Here is a 24473-nt window from a genome sequence, read left to right as displayed (position 1 = left end):
CCTCCCACCTATTATCCTGCGTTACATTACGAACACCCGTGACATAGTGAACGCGACACCTCCCACTTGACTGACTGATCATGTGATTTAAGGCGGTCACAGGCAAAACATTACACCACATAATACACACAATTTTTTTTTTTTTTTTTTTTTTTTTTTTTTTTTTTTGTGAAGAATAGGACACCATTGTCATTGTTCAAGCACCTCCCCTGACAGATGTGTGGTGTTCTGCCAGGTTTGGTCATATGGGGTATGTACTCTTCATTCTTCGTGAATGGTGGTGCAAGTGGTGGTGAAGGCAGCATAGAAGCATACCAACCAGTGAGAGAGAAAGAGAGAGAGAGAGAGAGAGAGAGAGAGAGAGAGAGAGAGAGAGAGAGAGAGAGAGAGAGAGAGAGAGAGAGAGAGAGAGAGAGAGAGAGGTATCCTGAGGTAATGCCTTCAGAATTGGGGGTTTGGGTGTTTAGGCAGCGCCTGGAGAACTGGTGGCCGAAGAGACGAGGTCTAGGAGTCACTGGTCTTCCACAGGGATGAGGACTACCAGTCTCCTCACGTCTCGCCGTAGGATGACTGACGTCAGCTGCTGAGTATTCCTCTTCAGTTGCCCAACTATTAGGGAGGCAGGGGGGCCTGCACACGTCTTAACGTCCGCGTCTCTCACAAGTCCTTTTTTGTCAGGGTACACGGCCTGGATCCGTCCGAGCCGGAATTGCCCTCGCAGTGCGTTCTGATCAGCAATCCAAACAATGTCACCTATTGCTACATTTCTTTGGGTCTGGTGCCACTTTGGCCGAATGAATAAGTTAGGTCCGGCCAGTTCACTCCACTTTTTCCAGAACATATCCACACCAATCTGGATGGATCTGAGACGGCGCCAGGGATGGGTGCACAAGTCAATTCCTCCTGTATCTCCCCCTTGCCTGGTCCTCCCGAGAAGCAGAGTATTGGGGGTCAAATACTCTATAGAGTCTTCTTGTTCTTGTGCCCTGGCGTCAATCGGCCTTTCATTGGTGAGGTTAGCTGCCTGGTAGAAGAGGGTTTGGAGCTCACCCCAGGTGAGTGAGCTTGTTGTCCCTCCGAGGCTAGTGAGAGCCCTTTTTATGAGCTTAACTGCAGCTTCCGCAGACCCGTTGCGATGAGGTGCGTCAGCCGGATGAAAGTTCCATGCCCACACTGTCCCATTCTTGGCGGCTTTGTCTTCTATGGATGCTTCCCGTAAGGTAGCTAAGTACCTATGCAAGTCTTGTAGGGCAGGTTTAGCTCCAATGAAATTGGTTCCCCTATCTGACCACAATTTTCTGGGATTGCCTCTCAATGCTACAAAGCGAGAGTAAGTTTGGAGAAAGCTTTCCGATGATTGGTCGTCAACGAGGTCCACATGGACTGCCCTTGATGCCATGCAACAGAATACTATGCCCCAAACTTTTTTTCCTGTTCTTTTCTTGACAGCATCCTTGATTTCAAAGGGGCCAAAGAGGTCTAGTGTGGTATACTCAAATGGGTTAGCACGCTGTGAGCGTTCTGGCGGCAGATCACTCATCATCTGCTGGCACATCTTCCCTTTCAGTTTGCGACATGTAATACAGTTGTTTGCAACTTTCTTTACTATCCTCCGACCTTGCACAATCCATGCCTTCCTCCTGGTGCGCAGAAGCGTGGCAGCAACACCTTCATGGTTCTCGTCATGAGCTTCTCTTGACAGTAGTGTTGCGAGCCATGAACGAAATGGAATTAAAGGAACAGCTGTTCCATCTTCTTTCCAGGACTGGATTCGTCCTCCACAGAGAAGGATTCCTGTGCTCTCATCTCTGTGGACCACCAAGCGGTTCAGTGTTGAGTCCAGGAACTGACTGCCATCTTGGGCTGCGAGGACCAGGTCTTGGAAAGCTTGCGCTCTCTCCTCAGTTGACAGGATAGAACAGTTTGCCTCCCACTTTGATGAGTCAGGTGCCTGGCATTTTCTCAGCCAGGTTTCCGCAGCCCTTCGAGTCCAGGCTATGGAACCACACAGCTTAGACAGAGAACTGAAGCGTTGAGGTTCCACAAGACGTACCAAACCAATCGCCCAGGGCCTTCTCTGTCTGCCTGCCACTGATGTTGCACCCGGGACAGCAGGTGATGTTGATCTACCGTTGACCCCATGTCTGAGGTCCGCCTTGATGTCAGGCCCGTTAAGGTCAGTTCTTTCTTTTGACTGGGCCCTGGTAATCACAGCTGAGAAGGCTTTCCGCTGAAGTTTTCCCACATCTTCAGCAGCAGAGGGTGTAATCTCACTGGCCATCTTCATAGGCCAGTCGGTCTTAGGCCATTTCAGAAACTCAGGGCCTTGCTGCCATTCTGACCCTTCATTAAGTTCCTCCGGAGTTGCACCTCTGGTAAGAATGTCAGCAATGTTTCGTCTGCCTTCAATCCACCTCCAATCTTCCACATGTCCGGCTTTCTGAATCTCACCGATTCGATTTGCGAAAAAGGTCTGGAAGCCGTAGCTGTCCTTTTGGATGGCTGCCAGGATTGTTTGGCTGTCCACAAAGTGAATCCATTGCTTGACTTTAATGTGGCAGTGCTTCTCAAAATACTTTTTTAGGCGGGTAGCGAAGACCGCACCACAGAGTTCTGCTTTGATCACATCTCCCTTTTGGTCGAGAGGGGTGAGTTTAGCCTTGGATTCCACCAACTTCATTACCACCTTGTCTCGGATTTCCCACCGCAGGTAGAGTACGGCTCCATAGGAGGATTCGCTTCCATCTGAGAACGTGATCCCTGTCGGTGGGCCTATGGCTCCAGGAGGCGTGAGGCTTCTCTCAAACCTTACCTGGCCAAGCCTCACAAATTCTTCAAAGAGCGTTATTGCGGCTTCTCTAAGTTTTAGTGAGAGAGGGGCATCCCATGTGTCTTTAGATGGGTTGTCCTTGCCAGCTTCCTGGAATGATTCTCGTACCAACATCACTCCCTTCTGTTTGGCTGGTGAGGCAAGACCAACCGGGTCGTATAATGCGGCAATCTGGCTAAGAAGTATGCGTCGGGTAAGGGGATTTGGTGTTCCTTCCCTGACATCCTCCATACTCAGATTAAATCCTGTCCTCATTTTCCCTCTTTTCTTAGAGAAGTTGATAGAAGTCAGCAAACGGAGCTTGTCTGTCTCAGGTTCGTAACCGACCCCAAGCGCTTTGTTCTCCCCATCATGCATTTGGTTGGGCAGTACCAGGGTCGTGGGTACAGTTGTTTCAGAAGGGACTCCACTCCTCCCACTTTGGCATGACAGAACCCATGGTTTCAGGAAGAAGCCTCCCGCTCTCAAAATCTCCTCCACCCCTTTGGTGATCCTCTCCAGTGTCTTGAGGTCATCGTGTGAGGTCAGGATGTCATCCACATAGCTGTCCTCAGTCAGAGCTCGCCGTTCTTCAATCATATCAGCAAACTGAGGAAGGTTGGCTGTCTCTTTCATTGCAACTTGGGCAATACATCCTGCGGGTTTATCGCCGATATTTACTCTGACGACTGCAAACTCCTCAATGTTGTCCTCAGGGTTGTCTCTCCAGAGAAAGCGGTGGAGGTGAACTTCATCATCTTTCAGCCACACTGAGTTATACATCTTTTTTACATCACCCAGTGCTGCATGGAGTCCACTCCTGAACCTCAGAAGGACACCTCTGATGGGATTGAGTACATCAGGACCCTTGTGAAGGAGATCATTTAGACTTATGCCTCGGAACTCTTGGCTACTATTCCACACAATTCTCACAGGGGTTGAGGAGGAATGAGGGTTCGGTGCAACCAGATGGCTGATGTACCATTTAGGTCCTTCCCAGTTGTTAATTTCCTCCCTTGTGAGTTTTGCAGCAGCCCCTCTTGAAACCATTTCATGTATTTGTTCTTTGTATGCAGCCTTCCACACAGGTTCTTTCTCCAGACGTTTCTCAGTATTTCTGAAGGTCGCCTCCACTGCCTGCCGATTGTTTGGCAGTGCTGTGAGGTCTGTCTTCCAGGGATAAGCTGTGTCCCAGTGGGGAGAGTTGCTGTGTTTGTCCGCCAGCACGTATGTTAGGCATTCTTTTATCTTTTCCAGGTCCCGCTCTTCCTTAAGGGTCATTTCTTTTCCTCCAGGGGGGCACCTACCACACTTGCAGCCGCCACATTGAGGACTGCACGCAGCTCCGATACTGTCCCACCTGAACCACTCGAAGACCTCTTTGTTGGCGGTTGCTGTGCTCCGGATAAGCGCATTTCCTTCCTCTTCCCGAGGTATGATGGTCTCTTTATACGCCATCGAGGCTGATCTCATGGTTCTTGCAAGGTGAGTTTCGGAGCAGTACACGGCCATGTCAACTGTCTCAATGAGATCGGGATGGGTTCCCCCAACGGTCTTTCCTAGCGGACCATCCCAGAGAACGAGGTCTTCCACAATCCTGATTGGCTGGGGAACAAGACGACCTTCCCGATGACTGATAAGAAGGTCAATCTTTGTGGGACGGACCAGTTCGTCTCTGGGTACATTTGGGAAAAACTTCTGCAGTTGCTCGGCAGTGACTAATTGAGTCACCTCGGCGATGTTTTCCAGGCCATAGCAGAGAATCCTATGCTCTGCCACTTTTCCCTTGGATGTCTTCACCTTCAGCCGCAGAGAATATCGTTTGGTCAGGACAGTCTTCTTCATCCCCCCAACTCCATGGACTATAAGCCTGATGTTCTCACCGCACAGTCCAAGGCGATCAGCAGTTTCATTGGTGATGTAATTGGTATCAGATGCGAGGTCGATTAGGGAGCCAATAAGGCATCCCGAGTTTGTCGTCACTTCCATCAGCATCATCACCACTGGATGTTCTTGCAGTCCATCTCCAGCCTTGGCACATACAGTTGATGATATTTTGTTTGAGAATGCATTCTTGTATTTCTCTCTTTGTTCTGGAGTAAGTTCTGCCAGAAACTCCTCTTGTTTGTTGGTTAGGCCAAGTTTCTTTCCTCCAATTTTTATGGTACTCTGCTCCTCACTGCTGTTGTTCTTCCTTGGAGTCGGTGGCTTAGGACACAGAAGGTAATTGTGGTCCGACACCCCTCCTTTCCGACAGTCTACTTTTGGGCAGAGGTATCTGGGTGTGCATCCTTTACCATCCTTGGGGTGGGGCCTCAAACACTTGGAGCACAACCCTAGCTTCTTCACATGGGCCCTTTTTCTTAAAAGATCTTGCTCCCTGAAGATCTTGCACGCAAATAGCTTGCCAGCATGAGAGTCATCTTCACAGACAGTACAGCAGGGATAGTCGTCCTTCTGACCTGCTGTGGATTTAGTGAAAGCCTTCCTCCCTCTCTTATCTGGGTAGTCTGCAGCACCCTTTTCCACAGGGCCTTTGTCCACAGGGCTTGGCTCCAACTGATCCAATTCCTCAAGAATCTCCTCTTGCCTTTTCAAGAATCCTAGGAGGCAATCAAAATGATACTTTGGAGAGAACCTGTTTGCTGGGTCAGTTTTGTGCATAATCCACTCCTTCTTGAGTGAACTGGGAAGCTTGCTTTCAAGAGATTGAGCAACAACACGGTTCTTCACGGCATCCTCTTCACCAAGAATCTGGAGGTTGTACAGTGCTCTTTCAACAGCCTGGATCAATTCAATGGTTCTTCTTGGATTGTTTCCTTTGACAGGGGGAAGAGACTGGACTTCGTTGGTGATCATTAGGACTATTTTTGCTTTGTTCCCGTATTTGCTGTCCAGCAGCCTGAACATATCGTCGGCGGATCCACAGCCAGATAGGACGAGATCCTTCTTGACCTTTTCGTGGAGACTATTTAATAAGTGGAACTTTTTTATACATTCCACACCTTGTGGGTTACCCAATTCTTGTAGGTCCTCCCACTCAGTCTTCCAGCGGTAATAGTCCCTCATGTCACCAGAGAAAGTCGGTAGCCGTGCTCTTTCAAGGCTGATTTGAGGCTTGAGATTAAAGTTTCCTTTGGTCCTTTCCGGGCTGCTCTGCTGTGAGAGGGGCCGTGCGTTCATGTTCAATGCCCCCGCATACGTTTTGGGCTTCAGCTGGAGATCGGCAGACATGTCAGGGAGAGAGATGAAAGGAGCATCTCGTATCGGATCACCAACCGCGCTGCTTTCATCTTCCAGGTTTCTTTCTCTACCCTTCACTTGGTCTGCTTCGTCCTCCTCCAGTTTGTCAGACAACGCCAGGACCCTCTTCTTTAGTGTCTTGTGGCGTGTCCTGAGATCTAATGCCCTCGAACCAGGAACCAACTCCTTCCACTCTACTAGCATTTCTCTGAGTTCAATGACCTCTCTCTCAAGACCTCTATTTCTTAGCCTACGGTCCTTGACTGACTTCCGAGGGTTAACTTCCTCTTCCTCTGCCTGAGTGATGGCCGACTCAGCTGTTTTGACCTGCTTAAAAAACACCTCCTCTGCATAGCTGGCCCAAAAGGTTTCCTGGGTGGCATTCTTTACCTCGAGGAACCTGTTCTCACACTCCGCTGTCTTCTCCTCAATTTGGTTTGCAGATTCTATGACCTCCTCATCCGTTGACTCTCTCAGGGCTTCAGCATACTCATGTCCCGCATCTATGACTTTAGAAAAGTCTGTCCTGAAAATCTTCCATTCACTGAGAACTTCAGTCGGTTCCAAGAGTCCCGGTTTGGTGAGAGTATGAGCCCTTTTGGTGAATGAAGCCTGTGCTCTTGATCGCACACTTTTAAGCTTTTCCAAGTCTGCCATTGTTACTCCCTTTGTGTTGACTGGAGAGACGTCAATGCCAATGTGCACACGAGCTCCTTTATCCTTGATCAACGGGCAGTTTGATTAATGATAAACTTGGGGTCAGTCAAAGAAGTGAGAGGCCAACTGATCCTGGGTTGATTGAGCTTCCTTAATGAAGCAGTCCGTGGCTGTTTTAGCTGCATTCAATCCAGTGCAGTAGGCCTCGGTTTATAACTGTTCGGTTCTTTAAGAATATCCCCACCGAACGGGGCGTCAGGAGAGGACACGTTGTTACAACTCGTTGTGGGTTTTTATTTACCCTGATTTATTTTTCATAAACAATTGATTAGTCCACACACATCAGCAGGTTATAAACCTGGAGAAATGGAGAGGTTACAATGTAAACAACAATATTGATAGCCACATACATAATATACCATAAAATCTGAATATAAATATATATTACATATTATAACATATACAAATATAAGTAAAATATAAATTTCAATATAGTCAGTATTTAATCTTATAAATATCATAATATACTTAGTATTTAAACTAAATGACTACACAAAGCACATGCATATTAACACAGAAATGCAACAACTTCACACACACCAAATATACAATGTCAATGTTACACATTAAACCAATAGCGTTCTCAGTCTGTTGACTCAAAGTGAAAACAGTGAGTGTAGTTCTAAGTGGCATCGCTGAGCATAGTAATCCATTACAAAATGTAAAGTGATCAACTACATTACCCATCCAGCACTGCAAACAGGAAGTAACTCGTGTGACAGTGAAACGCTCCAATTTCAAACATTTGCCTTTTATATAGCCACGGATACTATCGAGCCGACAATATTAAACATCAGACCGCACACAAGGTTTTATCAGCGTGACCAAAGTAACAGTTTTCAATCATACAAACCGCGCACATGTAACGGCAGCACAGCAGTAACGCAACAGACAACAAACTCAATGGATAAAAACAGCAGCTTACCGGTGGCGCATCTCTCCTGACGAGACAACATGCCAAAATGAATACTCGCTCCCGCTTATAGCCCGCGCTCATTCATTACTGGATTTAACACACCTGTTTGGGATTTGACTGGTCTGTGCTTCAATCAGGTAAGTGAAACCTCCCACCTATTATCCTGCGTTACATTACGAACACCCGTGACATAGTGAACGCGACAGAGAGAGAGAGAGAGATTTAACTCTTAAATTTGTTAAATTTGTTAATTAATCTCATCCTGCTCTTAAAAGTGCTCCTTGTTTCCTTCTTGGACAGCCAGCCAATCACAGTCTTCGAAAGACTGTGTGATACCTAGCCCCGCCTCCTCACTCAGATACATGTTTTGACTTTTCCTCACTCAGAGTTCCTCTCAGATTGTTCTTGAATCACTTCTAAGCTAAGACTCTTAGTTAGAAATGTTTAAGCTAAATTAAGAGCTCTCAGAAAATACGGGTCCTGGTGCACAGGCCCAAAATTTAGATTTTAGTTATGAATGTAACTGTAGTTTTGAAATTGAGTTTGTGCATTAGAATGTCTTTTTTATTAGTTTATTTGTGATGTGTATGCGATTGGATGGTTCTGCTATTTTCGTACTGTAGATGATGATCTTGCACAGCTGTGTGTTTTATGTATATCATTATTCTGGGCTCTTTTCTACCTGTGTTGTGTGTTTTTTTAGCCAATCACAAATGCTCTCTACCTGTCAGTCATTGTATTTGCTGGCATTGGATTGGCTAACACGTTTTTAAGGCCTGTGTTTTAGAAAGACTTATTCCACACATTACAATGAAAATATGAGCCTGATTTTGACCATTAGATTCTTCAACCTAACATTGACAGCACATGCATCTAGATCTACATGCATTCATTCAGCAGATCATTTTATTTATCCAAAGTGACTTTGAGAGTGCATAAGTGTAAATGAGCTCCTCTGATGGACACTGATGGTCATTGAGTGTCTGGTATGAATGCGTGGCAGTGATGTGAAGGATCTGCTGGTGTGTTTGTGAGTGTGTTTCTCTCCAGGCGTGCTGGATCTGTCTGGGCTCGGTGACCTAGCGTCCGGCCCTGTGTCTGCTGCCCGTGTGGATCGTCTGCTATTTCTGCATCTGGAAAGAAGTCAAATCCACCGGCAAGGTAAACGCTGCGCTGCTGGTGTTTTCATACCATACCATGAGAGGAGATCCTGAGTGCAATAAATCTGAGGCATATTTGAATTGACTGTGATGCTTCAACTGTGTTAATATAAACGTCTGTACATTTTGCAAAGTGATTTCTTTTAATAGAAGTATTTAACAAACTAAATTAAATAAATGCATGAATAAATCATTGAATGCATCATGGAATGTTGCAAAAAAAAATGCATCAAAATGTAAGCATGCATGCATAAATAACTAAATCATTGAATGCATCATGGATTGTCACAATGGAAACAAAGTTGCATTGAAATTTAAGAATGAATGAATGAATGTAAAGTGCATAAATAAATACATTAATCATTAAATGCATCACAGAGAATGTTGCAATGAAAACATAAAATGTGCATTGAAATATACTGTAAGCATGTATAAGTAAGTGGGTAAATAAATGAAATGCATCATGGAATGTTGCAATAAAAACAAATTGCATTGAAATGTAAGCATGAATGCATGCATAAATAAATAATTCATTAAATACATCATGGAATGTTGCGAGAAAACTATAAAAGTGCCTTGAAACAAGCATGCATGCTTACATTTAGTTTCGTTTAGTTAATACTTAAAAGCACTGCACACATTAAAAAGTTGCATTTAATTTTTACTCACTTCTTGGTTTGCTTTACTGATTGCAACATGTCATTATATATTTATTAATGTAATGATGTTTTGCTTTGTTTTCGAGGTGTATTTAATGTTTCCTTTTTTACAACAAAAAATAAAGAAAAATATTTTGCACCTGATTTATTAATGCAAATTTTTTAACACTTTTCATTCTTCATTTATTTACATCAACATTCAATGATGCAATGATAAGAGTTTCAGTATATATTGATTGATTTCATTTTAGTTTGTTGAATCCCTTTATACGTGTGGTTGCTGGCATGGCATTAAATTACAAGCAAACAATCACATTTAATTTTAACATGAATTTATTTATGATTTATTTTATATAAAATTGTGCACATCTGTACAAACACGTGCAACATGGATTCGTCTCCACTAACAAAAATGTGCATGAAAAATGATCAAGAAGGGAGTTTTGTTTGATGTATTATCAATATTTGTTACAATTATGTATGTGTTTATGTAATGAATAATTTGATATTTGTATGATTTTTAAAACTTTTTTATAAAAATCTATCATGTCAAATCATTTGAACTTTTAAACATCTATTTTCAAGCCCGTTCTGTCACATATATTAGGGTAGTTGCCTCTCACTTGACATTATAGAGTCTTTAACTTGAAACTTTTGTTGAAAAGGGAACAAAAGTTTATATATGCAGCCAACATGAAGAGCACATGCTGTTTCAGCTCGATCTTATCATCTTGTTTTTGATTTGTCATTGAATCATTTGTAGCGCTCTGCTTTGTTCCGTTTTTAATCTGCAGAGAAAGAACTGCAGAGGATTTCTTTGAACAGTGGCTGTCTGTGATGAGTTTATTTGTGAGGCTGTATTTTAAAAAATAATTTAATTTAATTTAATTTAATTTAATTTAATTTAATTTAATTTAATTTAATTTAATTTAATTTAATTTAATTTAATTTAATTTAAAAATATTTTTAAAACATCATTGCAACTGCTATCAAAATAAAACATTTCTCATTTTCATTTAGTTTACTTTGATATACTAAAACAACTAAGACTTAAATATAAATGTACAAATATATCGACACATTTTAAAAATGCACTAAAACCTGTTAAAAGTTACAAAAAACACACAACAGTAAAAAAAAATTCAACCTTTATCTAAGATTAAAAAATAAATAAATAAATAAAAACAACAACAAAAAAATAAAACTGATTCAAAATATTACATAAAAACTGTAATAGTTTCTCAGTTATGATAAAATAACACTGATTTGGATTTATTCATTGAAATTGATCATATTCTCACTTCATGCATTCCCTGGGAATCGAACTCTTAATGTTGATGTTGCTAGTGCAATGATCGAGTCCATGTGTGTCTACAGGGGTGCAGTGTTATTTTAGAATGTTTTAGTCTCCTCAACAGCAGCACCAGATTCATCGCAGGATTGGCCATGTTCTCCGTGCTCGGCTTTATGATACACAAGCAGGGTGTGAATATCACATACTTGGCACAGTCCAGTAAGAAACGGGATTGTGTGGCCTTGTGAAAATCATAAAAGACTGCATCCCAGCCAACAAAAATATGTTCAAAGAACTTTTTGCTAATGTTCCCATAAAGTCATAAAAAAAGGTATTTCTGAATTTTCTCTGGACTTCCAGTTTTGTTTTTTGTTTTTTTGTTTTTTTTAATGTATCATTTTGCACACATTAAGGGACTGTTACTTTTGAATGTTCACTTAAAACATTTTTTTTAATGTTGCATGAACAATATATATATATATATATATATATTTTTTTTTTTTTTTTTTTTTTTGAGAATATTATTAAAGACTAGATAACTATGAACAAATATTAATTTAACCTTACTAATTTCTCCTGCATTAGACCCAGTCTGCTGCTGTCCATCTGTCAGTCAGTGAATACGAATAAGTCAGAATACGGATGGATCTACGGTACACACACACACACACACACACACATTTTAACATCATATCAGTATCAATAGCTGCTTTAAATAATTTGCTGGAAATCTGATACCATCACTAAACCTACAGCATGTACTGTACATACTGTAACAGTCCAGGTCACATTTACAGTAATGACAATTGGATTTGTTTTATGTACAGTTAAATGTGTGTGTGTGTGTGTGTGTGTGTGTGTGTGTGTGTGTGTGTGTGTGTGTGTGTGTGTGTGTGTGTGTGTGTTTCTGAGTGTATCTGCAGGGAAAATGTGTTTTATATCGATGATGATGAGTATTGTTCAACAACAATTTATTTTCTGTTTGTCCATGGAGAAAATGTGTTCAATAATGTCACAAAAGATTGTTTTTTAGGGCCATCTATGAGACACACACACAAACAAAACCTTTATTTTGTGCTTAACGGGACTGTAATTCATTCCTTCATTAAAAGAGTTGATGGCGAACATTTAATCACAAGTCGTGGTTTTAGAGCAGCTCTCTAGTCCTGTAAGCCGCACTTCATTGTTAAGCGAATGACTTTTGTTTATGTTCGTGGCAAATAAAATCGCTCACGCAGACAGAGAGTCTCGAGCGTCTGCCTAATAACGTCTCGCTCCTGAATAACAAGCATTCATGTGTTCCTCACCGCCGACAGACGAGCACCTTTCTACGTTTGACCTTTGACCTTGGCACAAAGAAGCCCAAAGAGCCACTTAAGGACATGCTGTAATTGAGTGAAACTAAACAGATCTGATCTAAAGGGTCCCGCGTTTGCTCGGATACCAGACTGCAGTATAAGAGTGAAAACTCGAAGGTACAAGAAACTCTTTGTTTAATAAGAAGCAATTAAAGCTTTACTTTCATGTTAATCTAAGTATATACTATGTGCTCTTCATATACATATCTTCTAAAAGCATGAAATATCTCAACTTTTGCATCAATCAATGCACTTAACTGTCCGTTCCCAGTGCGAATGAACCAGCTGAACACTTTTTCTTAACTCAAGAGAAGATATTTTTCAACAAACATGGCTTCAACATTTTATTTTTTTGTTTTTCAATTAAAAAAATATAATTACTCCCTTTGAGCCACTACAGTCAACTGACCTTTGACCCCTGTCACTTAAAACAGCTCTGCTACTTGAGTTTGCATTGGTAAAGCGAATGGGAGACCTTCAGGCACTCTAAGGTCTTTAAGGTCATCCTGAAGCCAAGGCACTCTGCTCTCAGCAGTTTCGGCCCAGATCCGGCCCACATCTGGCCCGCGTGAAATCCATGCGGGCCAGATGTGGGCCGGATCTCAGCCGAAACTGCTTGCTGTCTGGGTCAGAGCACAGGTAATTTCTTTTTTGGCACTTCCTCGTTCGGACACCAAATGACAGAATCAGATGAACCCTAAAAACAGACACCTAATCGACAGATAGTGGAATTTAGTGTACTTGATTTTTGCATTTTATTGACACTGTCAATAATCATTTGTCTTGTAGTACAAAAGGACTAATTTGTTTGTAAAGCATGTAACATATACCTTAAACTTCTGCGGTTTGTATTATGAATAGAGCATGCTGGGTCAGATCATAACAGATGAGCCTCTTAGCACTCTTGTTTTAGAAATGGATTAATTTAGTGCTGTCGGCTGTGTGTGTGTGTGTGTGTGTGTGTGTGTGTGTGTGTGTGTGTGTGTGTGTATATAAATAAATAAGTAAATATATATATATATTTACATAAAAATTAAATATGTATATATATATATATATTTATATTAAATTGATTAAGAAGATTTATTATTTTATTATATTATATTTAACTTTATAATAATCAAAAATAAATCTAGAAATAAATAAAATAAATCACAGTTTCCATCAAAATAAGAAGCAGCAAATACAACAATATTACTGTTTTATAGCCTCCTAGATCCCTTAAAAATATATATTATTTTAAATTGTAATAATTTTCACAAAATTACTGTTCTTACAGACCATAGACTTTTCAGAGGTACAGAGGCAGAAAATAACAAAATATATTTATTAAAATGCATTAAATGTGAAATTTGCATTTATTTCTAAGTATTTATTTATTAATTTAAGATTTAGTTTTTCAATTGAATAATACCATTTTAATTTCACAACTAGTGTTACAACTGAATCTAAACTGAGTGCACCAAAATAAATGATGTTTTCGAGAGCAATTCTGCTGTTTCACAATGATTTATTTTCTGGATGCACTAAAGACATGTCCTTAACCTCTGCAAACAGCTTTGCTTGTTTTGACACGAAAGCCTGCGAGTAAACCATTGCGCTCATCTTAATCTCTTGAATTTGTTGGCAGGTCAAAACTCGAGCCGAAGGTGAGCCCTGGGTTACAGCATTAACTCTAAAGATCCCTCAGCATTCTCACATCGCTCCCACCTGAGCAGACATCCGCCGACCCATTTCTCACAAACACTGACAGATAGGTGAGAGAGAGAGCTGCCTCTTCACGACCCGATCATAACCGCAGCAAAAACAACAAGCCTGACTGCACAGCATCTGATATTAACTCTAGAACGCCTCTGGAAATCTTTACTTGAATGTAATGTGTCCTGCTCTCATTGTGAATGAGAATCTTAGTACAGTGTGTGAGGAGAGAGAGACTCTACATAGTCCCTGTAGTCTGTGTGTCTTACAGCTCCTCTGGGAAACACTCTGAAGAGCCTCAGCTCCAGTAAACAAACACTGGGCAGGAGATCCATGAAGTGTCATTTCTTAAAAGAGAAGCAGAATGCACTTTGGCTCTGAATGGGTTTTTTTGAATAGCGACTCATATTACACAACAGCCCAATCCAGCGGCTGACAGCGCTGGCACAAACCCACCAGAGCGCCTGAAGATGTAATAAATATTCTCTTAATGCGAGCGTGAACGTACATGCTGATGCTTTTGTTCCAGTCACTGACACTGGAGCTTCTATTCTGGTGCAGCATGAATTATCCATCACCTCGAAGCCCAGGTCATCATACGTGAGTTTGGAGAAGAAGAAAGTGCCTAATTTAATTATTAAAATAATGTAACTCAACGACAGCAAGCTACAGCTTTGAAAGCTTTGACGTCCATCGTTTACTCGGCTTCATGTCGATCCAAACCAGTAGGACTTTCTTTACAAACAGCTCTGATTCTTAAACATCATATCAGCATTATTTTAGTATAATAGTTATATAATAGTATATATATATTTTTTTTTTTTTTTTTTTTTTTTTATAAGTTTTAATTTAAATTTTAGTCAGGTTTTTTTGTCATTTTTATTAGTTATATATAAATTGTTATAAATTGTTATTGAATTTTTTTATTTTTATTTATTTATTAATGTTTATTTTAGTACATCAAGTTAAACTAAATCAAAATACTGCCATGCAAGTAGCTGACATGTGATAGTTTTTTATTCATATTTTACATTTTGTTTACAATTTTGTTACTAATAATTAATTTTCTTTAAAAAAGTTTCTTTCATTTTTTATTAAAGTATTTATATATATTACAATATATATATATTTTTTTTTGTATGTTAAACTTAATTTAAATAAAAATGATGTATTGTTAATATTTTGAATCTTTGAATTTGTATAATTTTCATTTCTATTTTCAATTGTGTTTTTGTGTTTTTAGTAGTTATATATATATATATATATATATATAATTAAGTTTAGACATTTTAGTATGTTAAACTAAAGTAAAAATTAGAAACGTTCCATTGTTAACTAGATATAATAACACACACACACACACACACATATATATATATAAAATATTTTTTTTGTCAAGTAACAAAATGCATTTATTTTAATAGTTGATCCAGGGAAATTATAGTTAATGAAAAAATTAAAATTAAAATAGATATTGAAATTAAAATTAAAATTTTAATTTTAATTTTAATTTTAATTTTAATTTTAATTTTAATTTTAATTTAAAATTTAAAATTTTAATTTTAATTTTAATTTTAATTTTAATTTTAATTTTAATTTTAATTTTAATTTTAATTTAAATTTAAATTTAAATTTAAATTTAAATTTTAATTTTAATTTTTTCTTTAACTATAATTACCCTGAATGAACTATTCGCATGTTCTTCTTATTTCAAATTCACTTTCATTGTATGATAAAGAGCAGCGTGAACTTTGTGCAAAACATCTATTTTTGTATCCCACCGAAGAACGAACGTCCTGCAGGTTAATAACAACATGAGGGTGAGTTAATGATTACAGGATGATCATTTTTGGCTGAGCTGTCTCTTTAAGCATGTGTTGTTTGTGCTGCTGTTGTTGTTGTTGATGATGATGATGATGATGATGATGATGCAGACAGCAGAATGAACCTTCACTAGTGTGCACATCACTCAGTGTTCTGCGTCAGTGCTGTCATTGCCCACAGCTGCTGATGCACTATTGAACAGGGTTTCCCAGAAGCGGATTCCCTGCATTATGTCATGTTTCTGTTTGCTGTCTCTCTCATGTTCTGTTGAGATTCACCCAATGCTGCATCTACAAAAATAACAACTGAACCCTTCAGATATGTTTCTCTGATGCAATCAAACCCATTAGATGGACACTATTGAAGATTCATCCCATCATCTGTAACAAACAGCATCAGAAGTGCATTATGCAATAGAGGATTCTGTTTGAGATCAATTGACAAAAGCCACAGAACAGTTGTGCATTATATTTCTGCTCTTCTAAATTCATATGTTGCTTTGTGTGAGAAACAGACACTAATTTTAGTCGTTATTTAAGAAAATCAAATCTTGCACAATAAAACTCTTTTAATGACCCAAAAACATCAATCTATGACTTCTAATGTTGTAAAAATTATAAAAGTATTATATGTACTGTATAATGAAAGTGAATTAAGATGGATCTTGTTGAGTTCTGAAATTACAAAAAACACACAACTTAAACAGGTAAAATAAAAAGATTTATTATCAGCTCTTGTAAGATCATGTGTGATGTTTTAGAGTCATTAAATCAATTTTATTTTGTAAGATTTTACAGCAATCAAATGTCTTTTTTTTTTGATTTTCAATAAATAATTACCTTAATGTGTGTCTGTTTCGCACATATAAGCAACATACTCAGAAGAACTGAAATATAATGCATGAGTCATATGCACCATTGTTATGATTTTTATTTTTTTACATGACTCAGTTATTAGTGTCTCTGCAGCACAGAAGCAGTCTTAAAGTCTCTGGGGTATATTTGTAGCAATAGACAACAATACATTGTATGAGTCACAATTATACATTTCTCTTTTATGACAAAAATCATTAAGATATTAAGTAAAGATCATGTTCATGAAGATATTTAGTAAACTTCCTACTGAAAATATATCAAAACTTCATTTTTGATTAGTAATATGCATTTTATATAAGAACTTCATTTGAACAACTTTAAAGATTATTTTCAATATTTAGATTTTTTTGCTCCCTCAGATTCCAGATGTTCAAATACTGTCCTCCTCACAAACCAGACATAAACAGAAAGCTTATCTCTTCAGCTTTGAGGTCGAATCAGATAAACTAAAAAGACCCCTATGACTGGTTTTGCGGTCCAGAGTCACAAAGAAGAAGTCCTCAATGTGATTATTTTGAGTCAGTTTTGTGTCTTTTAGAAACCAAACAGAACATCAGGATGAAGAAACACAGTATTTCCTTGCACATAAACACACATTTATAACACAAGAGACTGCCTTGGTCATACTAAGATAATGGTGTGTTTTCTAGACCCTAGAAGATTTGAAGCTGATTTAAAAAGTCCTTGTTTGTGAGGACATTTTCAAACATTTGGCCCCTAACAAAGATGAACCTGTACAGTGAACACAGAGAGAGAGAGAGAGAGAGAGAGAGAGAGCAGGGAAATAATGAGAGGAGGAGGTCTGGAGTGGAGAGCGAGCGCAAAGGGGCAGGACTCTTTCTCTTTCTCTTTCTCTTTCTCTCTCTCTCTCTCTCTCTCTCTCTTTCTCTCTCTGGTGCTTTTAAGAGGAAACTTTGTGTTTTGTTCTCCAAGTTCACTTTAGTTCTCGCTCGTCTCTCATCCTGCCTCCGTGACGCGTGAGATGCGCGCCAGGACTCGTGCATCAGTGCAGCTCCAGATCGGTTTAAAGCTGCGTCTCGGATCGTAATGTTTCCAAAAGTTTTCTGCACCGGACTGAACTACATGGAATGATGTGGCGGATCATTTTGCTGTGTTGCGCTCTGGAGGGGACCGCTGCGTTGCGTCCACCTGCGAACGCGTCTCTTCTCGCACCTGTCCTCGGCGTCGTGCGCACCGTGGATCGGATTTATCACGGAGGAGGGAAAGCGGGTTATCTTCTCTACATAGACGAGCAGCGCTTTCAGCTGGATATGGAGCGGGATGAGTCTGTGTCTCATCACTTCGGGTTGAACGCAGACGCAGAGCCTGTGCAGCCGCGTCGGGAATGCGTTTACCGCGGCACCGTCAACTCCAACGCGGAGTCGCTTGCGCTTTTCAATCTGTGCGGCGGAGGACTCGACGGGTTTTTTGCAGTGGATGACGCGCGGTACACCGTCACCCGAGCCGACGCGACGCGCGCTCTCTACTATTACACGCGCGAGAGCTTCGGTTTCGAAGCGATGCCTGCGCGGCACAGCTGTGGCACGCGCGACCACAAAGCGCGGAACGCGCGTAGACAGTTCGCGAAGCGCGACGCGCTGACGCGACGCAAGCGCTCCGTATCCCGCGCGCGGCACGTGGAGCTGCTGCTGGTCGCTGACGCGTCCATGACGAACAAGTACGGCAAGGACCTGCACCATTACCTGTTGACGCTCGCGTCCATCGCGTCCAAACTCTACGGCCACGCCAGCATCGAGAACCCCATCCGCCTGTCGGTGGTTAAAGTGGCGATCCTGTCCGAGCACGAGAAGGGCATCGAGGTGTCCAAGAACGCCGCCGCGACGCTCAAGAGCTTCTGTAAATGGCAGAACCAGCAGAACCCTCTGGATGACGACCACCAGCATCACCACGACGCGGCGATCCTCTTCACCAGGCAGGTAAAGACAGACGCCTCGGTGAACTGTGTCTACACTGTGAGTGATGGAGAGACGAACATAGTCCCGAAGCATCACCGTGTGTTTGCATCACTCGGAACTGCTTACACACACTTTCGCAACTTTACAAACAAATCCAAGAATTGCACGCACAAAATGCAAAATGCATCACATCTCTTCTTAAATAAAGCACTGCTTTCAAAATATCAAAAAACGCATCTCAAAAGGAAACATTTGCAAACACCAATTGTGGGACTAGTAAAGAGTGTGTGTGTGTGTGTGTGTGTAAGCAGTAATGCCATGGTGCTCCACTACTGCACAGGAGTAAGGTCACTTACAGTTTCTTTTAACTGCTTACACACAAAATCTTTCCTTGTCCTACAGTTTCTGACAGCTGACACTCCAGCACCAGAAGCACACACCAAATCTACCAAACCATGACTCCGTTTTCAGTTTCATCAAACACTTTGAAATATTCTTTGGGGTTATCTCTAGCAGGAATATCACATTGAATATTAAAAAAGGAATATCATTAGCTTTTCAAGTTTTGATTTTATTTATTTATTTATTTATTTTTGCATCTGATAAATTTTAATATCATTAAATAATAAGCATTTTTATTTAAGTTGCAATTATTTTAATAGAAACTTTTATAAATTGCGTTTTTAGTATATGAATTATATCTTATTATAATGAATTATATTGTTAAATCAGTTTTTATTATTTTTAATATAGTTAAGTTGTATTTTTAGCATTTTCATTATTTAATTTATTTTAATAAAATTTAAAAAAAATTGTGTTTTAGCATTTAAATTAAGTTTTGACTACTTAATTCACTAATTCAAAGTCATCTTTTGGCCCCGCCCCCTTGATTTAGACATAATACCATGCTATTTGGGGAAGTGCCTTGTAGCACCATATAAATGGTACATGAACTTCATTACCAAGGTATATTACAGGGTACCTGTGTGTGTGTGTGTGTGTGTGTGTGTGTGTGTGTGTGTGTGTGTGTGTGTGTGTGTGTGTGTGTGTGTGTGTGTGTGTGTGTGTGTGTGACCAGGTCAGCTGGATCCGACTATACTGTGGGAACGTCTCTCTCCCTTCCTGTTCCACAGTGAACTGTAAAATTATTTCCTCTGTTGCTGTTTTTCTAGGCAGGCGTCTTCGGTCCCCTGACTAATGGGTGTCTTCACACAGTGTGTGTCAGCTATTTATTCAGCTTTTATTTTCTTATAGTTTAACTTCATGTACTAAAAAATAATAATTTTTAAAAAAATTATACAGACTTAAAAAAAACAATAATGAAAATGACAAAAGCTCAGAGTAACTGCTAAAACATTAATTGAAATTGTAGTTAATTAAAACTATTTTATAAAGTACTTAAAATATAATTAAATTCAATGAGAAAAATTAAATACAGTATATATATATATATATATATATATATATATATATATATAAACTTGTTTTATTTCAGCTAGTTGCCAATGTGACACTTTTCATTTTAATTTATTATTAATTAATTTTTTTATGTTGAGGTAGTAACTAAAACTAAAAGCAAAAAGAAAATGTATGTAAAAAAAAATAATTATAATGACAAAATGCACAACATAATCACTTAAACTTTAGCTAAAATATATTGAAAGTACAAAAATATAAAATAATTAAAAATATATATTAAAAACTAGCAATGTTGTGAAGTAATTGTACATTTTTGGCATTTTAAACATTATTAATCTGTTAATGTTAATTTATAAACATACTTTTTTATTTATATTACAGTTATATAACTTAAAATATTAAAGATATGTGTATGCATATATATTCTTATTACCTTGATTAATAAATAGTTTTAAAAGTATTGATACTTAATGCATTAATTAAAGTTAACAAACCTTGTTCTAAAGTGTTATCAAGAAATCCTGTTTTGTGTGATGTTTACATCCATAGTTTTAAAAGAAGAGTTAACACGAAATTGAAAATATGCGAGTTTGTTTCTTCATCAGGTTTGTAGAAATGTAGCACTGCATCAGTGTCTCATCAATGGATGCTCTGCAGTGATTGGGTGCCGTCAGAATGAGAGTCTGATAAAAACATCACAATAATCCACAGCACTCCAGTCCATCAGTGAACATCTGGAGAAAACAAAAGATGAAACACATCCAGCATTAAGATGATTTTAACTCAAATAATCCATAATAACACTTCCTCCAGTGAAAAAGTGTTCTGGTCTGAATCAGGAGAGAGATCTGCACAGATCAAGCAGCGTTTAAACAGCTCTAAACAAATCTGTGAGAGACAACAGCAGATGCACTTTTCACTGGAGGAAGTGTTATTCTGGATTATAGACTCTATGTGTTTGAGTTAAAATCATCTTAATGCTGGATTTGTTTCATCTTTTGTGACTCTCATTCTGACGGCACCCATTCACTGCAGACACACTGATGCAATGACACACTTCTCTGCATGTGTTCCAATGAAGAAACTCACTTTTCATTTTTGGGTGAACTATTCCTCTAACTATGTGACTAACTCCTGTAGCAGACTGGCATTCACTCCCTGGTGCCCTCGGTTGGCATCTGTAATTCCGCTGACGTCGTTTTCCTCTCATAAGAGCTGCCACACCAGATTCCACAGAGACATAGCTTCTGTTGGCAGCGGCGTCTTTGCTCTGGCGGAGTGGAGTCTGACACACCTGGTGTGTTTGTGAGTGTGTGTGTTTAAGAGTGTGTGGTTGTGAAGTACACCATGTCAACAAGCCATGATGGCCATCAGAATCCCACAGACACCCACTGAGAGCTCTGAACCGCCGCCAAACCCAAACACAAAGAAACGAAATAACCGAAGCATCATTTCTCCTCTGCTGCTGCTGCGCAGTTTCTCAAAGCCTCTGCCTCATGACTAACACTGATATATTTTTTTATATTTACCGAGCACAGCTCATCCTAAAATGACAGTCTGTCATCATTTTGATTAAAACCTGTTTGAAACACAAAAGAAGAAGTTCAGCAGAATGTTCATGCTGCCATCTTCTAAACAGTAAAAGTGTTCACAGGGATTTTACTGCGTCAAAAAGCAAACAAGCACCGTAAAATAACACATGCTACTTATATATTATATTCTAAGTGACGTCATACGATGCTCTCGAAGAAGAAATGGACTGAAATTTAAGTCATTGCTCACTAATAACCTTCTTTGCAATAGCTGATAAATGCTGCATTCAAGATACAACCCAGGTAACAAATCTAGGTTATAAAAACATTGTGGGAACTTTGCATCTGCGCTTGGCAGATGCTTTCATTCATTCAGGTGTGCATTTGATCAGTTCATGCATTCCTTGGGAAATGAAGGGCCTCATTGGAAATACATGCAACCTACAATTTTGCACAAAAAAAATATACCTATACATGCAGTTCACTGTAGTTTCACACTAGTGGCAGTAAAACATTAACATATTTTATTCATTTTCACACAAATTAAGGTAACAGGTGCCGACTGTTGATTCAGACTCATTTGCACACAGTTCCTTGCTCAATACTATGAGCTCAAAACATTTTTACCAAATGCATGATTTGTAAAGGAATACATTTTAAAGGTTGCATCACATAATCAGCTACAAGCGACAACCCATTAAATAAAAAATTGTCAGATTCATATTAATAGGTTTCAGATCAAACTGAAGGTGCTTTTCAGCGCCACTGGCATTTAAAAGTGAATTTTTAAAGTGTCACGAAATGTGCAAGAAGCAAATAATCATTTTACAGGTTTAAATGCATGGCATGTTTTTCCAACGCATGCTTATTTGATATAATCTCAATTATTTGAGAAATTGTGCCGTATAGTTAACTGAAACTATAAAACCAAATCAAATAAATGTTAACTGAAATAAAATAAGTTCGTTTTTACATTTTATTTTATTTCAGTTAACATTATAAATTACATTTGTATGGTTTTATAGCCTCTTATAATCTCTCTTTAAAATTTCTCATTTTGTATAACTGAAATTGATATAATTAATAAAAATGTATTAAACTGTATAGACATATTTAAAAACAACAAATGCTAAAACAAATGGCAAAAACACGAAAAAGTTATTATTAAGTAAAATTAACATGAAAGCTTTTAATAACATTATTAATATTTATATACATTTATATAAAGCATTAGATATTTTTATTACATATTTTTATTACACACTATGTACTTCACACACACACACACATTATGTACTGTATACACACACAAATACACACACTATGTACTGCACACACACACATTATATACTTTACACACACACACACACACACACACACAAGCACACTATGTGCTGCACACACACACACACACACACACACTATGTGCTGCACACACACGCACACACACACACACTATGTGCTGCACACACACACACACACACACACACACACACTATGTGCTGCACACACACACACACACACACACACACTGTGTGCTGCACACACACACACACACACTATGTGCTGCACACACACACACACACTATGTGCTGCAAACACACACACACACACAAGCACACTATGTGCTGCAAACACACACACACAAGCACACTATGTGCTGCACACACACGCACACACACACACACTATGTGCTGCACACACACACACACACACACACACACACACACACTATGTGCTGCACACACACACACACACACACACACACACACACTGTGTGCTGCACACACACACACACACACACACACACACTATGTGCTGCACACACACACACACACACACACACACACACACTGTGTGCTGCACACACACACACACACACACACACACACACACACACACTATGTGCTGCACACACAGAGGGTGCATGAATGTGTGCAGACTGTGTTAATACTGTAGTGTTTGTTCAGGAGTGTGAGAGAGAGTTTGTGCATGTTGTTGATGATCACGCGTGTGTCTCTAATGTCTCCTGCCGTGATTTCTGATGTATGTGGCAGTGTGTTTTGTAGCGTCTGTCTGTCTGGGGCATTTCACACGTCTTCTGCCGCTATACATTGACAGCTCACTGAAAACCTCAGGGAGATTCTGGACGCTCTGAATCCATCCATCTGCGTCCTGCTGTCCAAATCCTTACGGTCGTGCCAGCGTTGAGTAGCAACAGCCTGCGATCGGATCCGGCCTCTGTCGAGAAACTCAGTAGGATGAAGAATCTGTTTCTGACACAAGAGGAGCAGATATGGCTGATATACTGAATATTGTTTTGTTCAAGCAAATTGTTGATTTTAGAGATTTTCAGGAGTTTTTTTTGATGTTTTGATGAGTACAGGGTACATTCAAGCACACAAAATAATTTATTCAGTACAGTGCACATACATTTCGGCAGTCATTCCTTTTTCAAACGCTCTAATAAAAAATTATGAGCCAGTAAAGTTATTAATGATTTTTTTTTTCATTTATTTATACTGTGCATAAAGGACACAATGCAACACACACACACTCACACTAAAATTTAATTTGTTCTTACTGGTGTATTTTGCATTCCCATGTGCATTCATGCATTTCTCAATTAATGAATCGTGCTGTGCAATTGCATCCAAGATGGCTAAGAAATTTCCTGGGTTATCCGAGCCTTCGGATTCCCTGTGTCCATGCTGAGGAATGTTTTGAACAGTTGTTAAGAGTTGTTAACACAGCACTTCTGTGATGTTCTGATTCGCAGTGATCTCTAGGGCCACCATTTATGCACAGTGCTTTTTTCCAATTAGAGAACCCAGATTCTGACCTGAATATAGACATTGGGGCATTTGGGAGCGAAAAGTGGCGACAAGGGTAGCAAAAAACAGAGTCTCTATAGACAGAAAGAATGTACCGCCTTATTGTTTCCATGGCGACGCGTCGTGCTTGTCATGTGACACAACACAGCCGCAATAGATCTGTATGACACATGGATCGCTTTTATTTCGTTTTTCCTGTTTTATTCAAAATATTTGCAA

General features: G+C 39.4%; 2 protein-coding genes across 2 annotated transcripts in view; both read left to right on the top strand.

The window, feature by feature from the left end:
• Positions 1–24473, top strand: part of LOC132143338 (amyloid-beta A4 protein-like) — an 88022-nt gene that overhangs the window by 6438 nt on the left and 57111 nt on the right. The gene's annotated exons all lie outside the window — the stretch shown is intronic.
• The window catches only part of LOC132143337 (A disintegrin and metalloproteinase with thrombospondin motifs 5-like), a 20058-nt gene continuing 13081 nt past the window's right edge, over positions 17497–24473 (top strand). The window contains exon 1 of the mRNA XM_059553461.1: positions 17497–18490. Coding sequence (XP_059409444.1) covers positions 17642–18490 — 849 coding nt within the window. The 5' untranslated portion in view covers positions 17497–17641. The remainder of the gene's footprint in view (positions 18491–24473) is intronic.

The sequence above is a fragment of the Carassius carassius genome, chromosome 7, assembly GCF_963082965.1.
Source record: "Carassius carassius chromosome 7, fCarCar2.1, whole genome shotgun sequence".
Lineage (NCBI taxonomy): Eukaryota > Metazoa > Chordata > Actinopteri > Cypriniformes > Cyprinidae > Carassius > Carassius carassius.
The sequence above is the reverse complement of the archived record's forward strand: the minus strand, read 5'-3'. Positions and strand labels throughout refer to the sequence as shown.